This window comes from Schistocerca nitens, chromosome 8 (assembly GCF_023898315.1).
Source record: "Schistocerca nitens isolate TAMUIC-IGC-003100 chromosome 8, iqSchNite1.1, whole genome shotgun sequence".
Taxonomy (NCBI): Eukaryota; Metazoa; Arthropoda; class Insecta; order Orthoptera; family Acrididae; genus Schistocerca; species Schistocerca nitens.
This window is the reverse complement of record NC_064621.1, coordinates 90,052,651-90,061,670: the sequence shown is the minus strand read 5'-3', so window position 1 is coordinate 90,061,670 and position 9,020 is coordinate 90,052,651. Positions and strand designations below refer to the sequence as shown.

At 40.5% G+C, this 9,020-nt stretch overlaps 1 protein-coding gene across 1 annotated transcript; it reads left to right on the top strand.

Annotated features, from left to right (window-relative positions):
* Positions 1–5,458: 5,458 nt before the first annotated feature.
* LOC126199409 (uncharacterized) lies at positions 5,459–6,280 on the top strand. Its single transcript, XM_049936328.1, has one exon. It carries the CDS (start codon positions 5,459–5,461, stop codon positions 6,278–6,280), a length of 822 nt encoding a protein of 273 aa, XP_049792285.1.
* Positions 6,281–9,020: the final 2,740 nt, after the last annotated feature.

The window sequence follows — 9,020 nt, the reverse complement described above, 5'->3', positions numbered from 1 at the left end:
TACCACTGAAGTTGTTACTGGTAATGGTTGGTTAACTATTGCCATAGTACGAAGTAGTGATAAGCCTTTAGACGGATTGGAAGCATACTATGACAGAGGTATAGTTTCTTATCGTACGTTCTCTATAGGTCGCAAAAAGTCTTAGGGCGAAGAAGCGATGTAATCTTTTATACAGGAAACACGAAGCTGGACTAAATTACCCCTTGCATCGTATCTGATTGCCTCTGATCGATGTGCGGAATTGATCTCGGAGAATCTGATATTATTACTGAAATTTCAGACCAGAATATTTTGCTTTACTTGCTCTACACTTGAAACACTTCCCCGAAGAGTTCTGTGCTGTCGCGGCTTGTAATCAGACAGTCTGGACGTGAATTCCATTCTCTAGGACAGTAGCTGAAAATTTTTCGCTTTCTCTTCTCGGGATCCGACGAATGACAAGGGCCGTCAGTGACACAGATTTACTGAGATTCTCTTTAAAGCTAAAATGGCTCTTTGTACAAAGCATATAATCGACTTGAAAAGTGAAGTCGTCGTAATCCTTTGTACGCAGTCTGGTCATAGTCTCACACACTATTTATGAATCGATGTTTTGGAAGGAGAAATGACATTACTCTGTAATCAACAAAATGAAAAGAATCGGTCTGCCTTGCATCATACTTAATTTAACTGTTTTCTCCCAAAATGAGAAAGTACGTGAATACTTGCGCCTCCACAAAGAGAAAGAAATGTAAAGGCAGTGGAACAGTAAACAGAAAATCGACTACAAAAGGACAGAGAGTTGAGGTCACCTTCCGTGTTTTCTCCTTGCTGCAACGACTACCGCAACAGGCAGAACCTGTAACAGCAGCAGAGGTATTAATGTGTTCAGTAAATTCGCTAACGAGTGCTTTCATATCAACCTCATACTGGATGTGGACGTAACATCCACATTGAACTTTAGGTTTCGTTGCTTTAGCTTCATGTAGTTAGAAACTTACTGGATAATCAGTTATCTATAGTAACTGCCCTCGGGCGCCAGCTAGTGTCATATTTTAGCTAAAAACCTTGGTATCTGTTCGTATCATATTATGAAGAAGATGCACATTATATCATTTTTATTCGTTGAGCGAAACCATTATAACGGGTTTTCGATTCCGTTCAACAAATGGCCGGAATACTTACGTTGATTTCCAAAGAAGCTTATCACCAAATGCCTCTACTGAAGCAAAGTTACTATGAAGACATTATTTCAGACATTCGTTTTCGCATTTTACGTGAGAATAGTTTTAGTATCGCCGTCAATTGTGTGCCAGCTACTTTACCCAGCGGCTAAGAATAGTAGAGTTATTGTTGAGAACTCACCGGAATTTCTTATACAAATTAAAATTCCCAACAATATTACTATTCCTAAGCAGCGACATGGTCGCGAATAAAACAGTGACCCGAATATAGTATAAATTTCCTTTATCTTCCGTCTTTGGTCACAAGATTTTTTGTCATCAGACTACCCGTTTCGGTCTATAAAGACCATCTTCAGAGCTTTCCAGAATGAGATTTTCACTCTGCAGCGGAGTGTGAGCTGATATGAAACTTCCTGGCAGATTAAAACTGTGTGCCGGAACCAGATTCGCTGGCAGAAGTACAGCTGTGAGGACGGGGCGTGAGTCGTGCTTGGGTAGCTCAGTTGGTAGAGCACTTGCCCGCGAAATGGAAAGGTCCCGAATTCGAGTCTCGGTCCGGCACACAGTTTTAATCTGCCAGGAAGTTTCATCTTCAGATCTGTTTTATACAAACATATGTACTGTAGTACCGACGACGAAAGAAAAATTGTGACCATGGACGAAAAGCAAAGGAAAAAAAATTAATATTGGCAAATTTGAAGTTATATATTTGCTTGTAATGCTTCTGTTTAACAGTTCTGAGACTGAAACACGTTTATATAGTAATATTTTCGTATGTTAAAGGTAAATTTTAGATACACATTTTTTAGTTATGATCAAATCATGTAGGCAACCCAGTACTAAAGAGCACTCCGGTCGTTATAACGTGTAGCCTATATCTGGGTGCTATCTTGTGGTGTTTGGAAGTCTGGAAGTAGCGGACGAAACAGATATATATTTTGCGACAAAGTATTATACAGAATGACAAAACTGCGGTAAATTACGGAAATACAACGGCATAGACCGAGCGAGGTGGCGCAGTGGTTAGCACACTGGACTCGCATTCGGGAGGACGACGGTTCAATCCCGTCTCCGACCATCCTGATTTAGATTTTCCGTGATTTCCCTAAATCGTTTCAGGCAAATGCCGGGATGGTTCCTTTGAAAGGGCACGGCCGATTTCCTTCCCAATCCTTCCCTAACCCGAGCTTGCGCTCCGTCTCTAATGACCTCGTTGTCGACGGGACGTTAAAACACTAACCACCACCACAACGGCATAGTTTTCGTCTGTGCAGTTCTCTCCATACCTTCCGAGAAACGTTTTGTAAGTGTATCAGGGACATAACCACTGGAATGTCAAGGAAAATAAACAGTTTTAAAACTCTTATATATGTAATCTAGAACTAAACCTAACAAATCTTTCACAAAATGGCAATTCTAAGATCGAAAAACTTTCAAAACAGTGGACCGGAGTGCATCAGTTTACCCTCTCAAATGTTTTACATGGAATAATATCGCAGTCATCTAGAAGAAAGCGTTATACTTATCTAGCAATCTTAATGGTGCAACTTATGTCAGTGTGTTTGGCGCAGAACATTGATCTGATAAAGGTAAATATTTACGACAAATCTGGAAGTTGTATGCAAATTTTGTCTGATGATATTGATATATGCTGGGCGAGAGTGATAATGTAAGGCCAGTAACGTTTTCTCAAGCTGGGAATTTGGAACCAAATGTCATTTGCAAAACACTTTATAACTTGGGCTGCCACATCTGTGGAAAATGAAGTAGCGAAACAGCTATTAGATAGTCCTTTCTTAATCATTAACGGTCATTTAGCAGCTTTAGCTGTTCTTCATTTATCAAGACTGACATAGTTTATTTGTATGTGTTGTAACATCTCTATCAGCATCTGCCGCAATTGAATTCAAAAGGAGCTGGGGTCATGTCTACCGATGTTTCAATATTTCGTTAATATCTTACATTGAATGCTGCTTTTTCCGTTAAGCCATTCAAGGGAATGAACTGACTGCAGCTTTGTTAAAATTTTATTTCCAGCTTTTAATGATCACAGCGCTATTAACATGCTCTGCTCTACACGACTAGAAAGGAATCTCTATGGGAACTGTATGCAGTCATAATGCTGAAATATCTAGATGAAACTACTCTAGACCGAAATTAAGGAGAAATTACAACTCAGAAAGTTTGTAGACAAACTGCGAAAAAGAGAGCGTGGACGTGACAGCAACATAAAACATAAAAAAACAAATTGGGAAATTTCAAGGATAGTTTGGTGAAAAAAAATAACTTTGTATGAATGAAACGTACACAATTCGAAAGATGGTGCGGGACTTTATTTTGAAGTCTTCTTCGCTTAAATCATTTATTTGTAATAACTGTATTGATGTGTTTTCTACTCACCAGGCGTATTTTGTTTCTAGGTAATTTCGTAACCCAATTTTATTCTAGATAGATTCCTAGATTTATGGATTGCAATTCGTTTATAATATAGCCTGCAGAGAAAAAATGTTCCTAAAACACGATATGATTTCTCTCAAGTATTTCTTTATTTCGGAGTATCACGGATGATTTACATGAGAAACTTAACTTTGGTGGAAAAGCAATATGTCTGAGATGTTGCACTACAGTCACACATAGTGGGAATCTGAACCATAAAAAATGCAAGCGCTCTCATGAAACGCAATTGACATAGAATAAAAGGAAATCTGTTACGTACGATCTCCTCATTTGAAGTAGCTCACTTTACGGAACAAAGCATTACACAGCCCGCCGCTGTTAATTACCTCGGCCATGAAGACCAGTTACCAAATAGTGCTATACTGCGCAGTAGTAGCTCTAAGGGAGTAAATATTCCCGCTTTTTATAACACCTGTTGTATTTTGTTAGTATATAACTTTACACCTGCATCTGAACCCGGCAAACTATCGATGCTCTGTGGCGGAATTATCATATTTTACACTTTCTATTACATTTTCTACTAGCATAACCATGTAAGAACCTATGGTTACGTCCACGTTCATTTGTTTTTTTCTTATTTTACCTTCACTGGAATTTCGCTACAAACGTGATGGAGGAAGTAATAGTGCTCATATAATTCGGGAATTCGTAGCGTTTGGCATTGAAATTGGATGGCCACGCTTTTAATCTTCTCTAGTTCCTCTATGAATCTGTCGCAACTACAGAATGCGACCAGTACCCAGTGATTGGCTGAACGATACTTTTGGAAGATAACAGTTTGCACTGTCGTAGTAAGATTTCAATGAATCACAATGGGCCATGGGGCATACCCAAAACTCTTTGTACTTGTGATATGCCGTTTCACGTCAAATCATTATGGATGTGTATTCGTGATTTACAACATATTTTTTTAATTGTTGTTTTGTATTGTAGCTGCGGTATCATGGGAAGCGCTAATGTATTATATACACTAGGGTGTGCTGAGAAGTAATACCCCCATATTTTTATGTAAAAACTCTTAAGACCTTTAAAATAAAACAAACGTTACTTACATTCTACATCATAATTCTTAATATCTACGTATTTGTTTCTCAGCATAGTCACCCTGGTGACGAACACACTTCTCCCAGTTAGAGACCTGATTGTTTATTCCGTCACTGTAGGACATATGTGGTAAGATCTTATGGAACCAAACAACATACACACCTAAGCCCGAGGGAGGAGTCGAACCACTAATGGGGGGAGGGGGGGGGGGGACCGCGCGGACCTTTGCAAGACGCCCTAGACCGCGCGGCTACCCTACGCGGCCCGTCATTACAGAATATTTGTTGACAGACGACAACCTCACATCTGGCTGCACCGCTTCATGACTAACTAAGTGAAGTCATCGAAGGTGGTCTTTAAGTTCTGGAAACAGAAGAAAATCGTATGCAGTCAAGTCCGGACTTTGTCGAGGATGATCGGTGACAGTGAAACAAAGGCGTCGAATTATTGCGGATGTGGCACGGCACTTGTAATGCTGAAGGAGAGAGTGCTCTTTCGTGGACGAACTCTGCGAATTCGAACTCGACCACAGCACACTGTTTCACACGCAGCGACATAATTACGGTGCACACCGCCAAGTTATGCTCTACAATTCCGAGCCCCCTAGTGGCAGACGACTGCAAATATGTAGGCATGGAGAATAATGTTTTGTTTAACAAGCTTTAAGAGTTTTTACATAAATTCGGCAAAGGCATTCCTTTTCAGCAAGCTCTTGTTCAAACTAAGTTAGGATCTTATGTAGAGTAGTAGTTTTATACATACCGTGTGATTCTTTAACAGGTGGCCTGGACGCGATGTCGGAGAACGTACCCTGGTCAGATACTGGACTGTGGATAAACGCTCGTGTTCTTGCGCTTGCTGGTATGTGGAAACCGCCATGGATCCAACCAAAGTGGTATCTGCTGTACAGAGCATGGGTGCTCTTTACGCTATTCAGCTTCCTCGTCGCTGAGATTCAGGCCCTCTGGCACTTCTGGGGAAACATTGACAAAATCACCCATGACACATGTCTTATGATCAGCACAGTTCTAAGTCTAATAAAATTCTTTAGCTTGGTTTTGAGACAGGAAGAATTTTTTCGCATGGTGCAGAGAATAGACGATATCAGCGCGGAACAAAAGAAGACTGGCGATTCAGAAACAATCTCTATCCTCGACGCATCGTACAGATCTGCGAGAGCTGTCACGCTGTACATGACTTTTCTGGGAGGGTCTATGCCTGGCGTCTGGGCTACAATTCCTAGTATCATGCGGAAGCTCGGCGTATTTCCACCGGAGAGGGAACTTCCTGCCACGGCCTGGTACACCAGCAGGGACACCCAGACACCGTACTACGAAATACTCAGCACACTGCAGTACTTCAGTATGCAGTACAGTTTCTTCACTGCGGTGGGTCCAGACTTGCTTTTTGTATCCATGATAATTCACGCAGCTGGTCAGCTGGAGGTTCTCAATGCTAGACTGAGACGTGTTGGCAAAATGAATGGAAACCGCAGCACTACCAGTAGTAAACAGCAGAAGACAGAGGAGGAACTTTCGGTCGAAGTTTCCAGTGGGGAGGTGATGTGGAAAGATCTCTGCAGCTGCATCGAGCACCATAAGGACGTCATAGAGTGAGTATGCATTGCAAGGCAAATGTTAAATTGTCACTTTTGATAAAATATATAGTCGCAAAATGTCTAAGTGTTTAAACCGCATTCATTGTGACGATAAGTCTATATAAAAATGAGCAAATATTGTCCTACATTCTGCGTTAGATTGCTTTTTCCATTTACAGGTTAATTAAAGAAATCGAAAGACTTGCGAGCAAAACAGTTCTCCTTCAGTTCATGGGAGTTACTGTCATTATTTGCGTCACACTCTACCAAAGTTCTACGGTATGTTTTATGTCCATCAACCGCTTAAATGAGTTTTATTTTTCTCTTCGATACGCACATCACTGCACCCGGCACACATTTGTAAATTTTGGACTGAATTTCCTGTTTCCATTTATAGAATACCGATAACATTGCAGCGCTCCTGATGCTGCAAGGATACTTAGGACTCATCATGTACGAAGTATTCATGTATTGCTGGTACGCTGAAGATATATTGTATCAGGTAAGTCACTAAAACAGTTTTATAGATACGGTTCTTTCTGTCTAGCATAAGATTAGTCATTATTTGTAAATTTTCTTTCATTTTACAGCACAAAAAGAAATGTACCATTCTGAAATGTAGTCATAATATATTTTTAGTAAATATGTAAGTTCATTTCCGAGGACACAGATAAAAGTTTTTAACGTTATCTTTATTCATGTGAACATGAAGTGTGACGTACAATTCTTTCTTGCCTGAGATATTTCCTAGCAGTAATTCCTATCCGATTACTTTGCTGTTGATTTGAGCTGATCGTTTGAAGCAAAATAAAGCGTAGCGGACGCTACGGTCCGACGTTCGAGCATCAACTTTTCCCTCAAGAAGTTTTCTGTGATGGCGAACGCACTGATGAGCTAAAAAGTTATACCGCTTGCTCAATACCGTATTGATCCCCCTTTGACGGCAATAGAGCAGCGGTTATAAGTAGTGTGGATTCAAAAACTCCGTCGTACGTTTCAAGATACTTAAGGCTCGGTATGTCCATCACAGGTCACGCAATTTTCCTCAAGTATGCGCCAGTAATCTATGGCGACGTGCTCGCACCCAATAGTATCCAACATGTGTTCAGACGAACATGATATCACTATCTGGTTCCTCAAACCACTGTAACACGATTCCGTACTTGTGACATGGACACTCATCCTTCTACACTATGCAATCGCTGTCGTGCATGAGAAAAGGCGTGAAGTAATGCAGCTGCTTCGCAATAATGTTCATGTAGTCCACAACCGTCACGGCGTGTTCGATTCCTACCGCTGGTCCTGTGGAAGCCAATGTAAATGTTCGGCATAGCATGATACTGCCACCACCGACTTCCATACGTTGCGCGTAGAATTTTTTGATCAGCAGCTCGGCTGGTTGACAGAATATTTTAGCCCTATCATCGACTTGTATCAAGACACATGATTCACCCTAACAGGTGGCACATTTCCACTGATCTATGTTCTATGCCCAGTGACATCGTAACTGACGTTGTCGTAGAAACAACATGTGACCACGTAGAGGACGTCTGCTGCGGATCACCAACTTTGTTTAACAATGTCCACTGAAATATATGCTCCGAAAAGTACATGAGAGCTGGTAGTCTACGTGCCGACTCGACGCACTGCTCAGAGTGCAGGGTGCACACATAGAACACAGATTAGCTTGCTAGCCAAGGTCCAGCAGTCCCATTACCAGTAGAAGGTCGTGTGTCTTCCGTTAGCTGTACAGATATTCTCACATGTTCTTACATATTCTGTCCATTAAAAATATTGACTTGTGTGTTGTTTACAGCTGTAGATGGCAGATTCGTCGTGAAATATCATTTACTCAGTGGTCATAGCTATTATGATATTTCGCATTGCTTATAGACACAGCGCGAAATTCTAAATCGTTGCAATGCAGAAGAAGGGTCGCCATGAATTTGCGTTTGGTACATACTGTACCATATATTTGTTTTTATGTCATGTATCAACCATCTTGAATTTTTCTTCGAACTTCGTAGAGGCTCAATATCTGCCTCCGGTCTCGAGAAAAAGGATTTTATTTAGCACATTCACTTCCCACTGCACCTGCTCAGGATGAAATATTCGTAACATTTCCTATATCTCCTAAACTATTCGAGGTACCGAAACGAGATTTTGGCAAATGATAGCACGCAAAGAGGAGAGTAATGTGCCAAACGGGTAACTTTTAGAACTTTTTTAACCAAGGCGAGATAGCAGAAGCTACTTTGTTCACTTTTTTTGGAACCAATACTGCAATTTTGGTTAGATTATCAACACCTAGTGGAAAGTTAATTTGCTAGCATGAAAATAAACATAAAATTTCTTGTCTTATGTTACTGAAAACTAATACAACCAGCTTTTCTGTTAGCTATTAACCACTCTGGTAGCCAACTACTTGTTTGATGTGACCCTCTGTTTCAGCATTCTGTCATAATTGCTACTGCTAGTTGAGTTTGTGCAAAATAATACTTTATTTTGAAAAAAGAAACAAAAGTAAACCCTTCAATATGAGAAATGTAGTCACTGCTCACAAACAATGATGCCTCTTCGAATGAGAAGAGGCGCACAGTTCAGACAAAAATAAACCGCAAGTTCTGGTGTAATTTTATCTGAAGGATTTTTTTCCTGCTGTAGATGTGGGAAATATGAAATACTTCGTAACAGGTGCTGTACCATAGTTTTGTTACTATACCCGTTCATAGTGAAGTTGTGAACTTCTTCACCTGAAG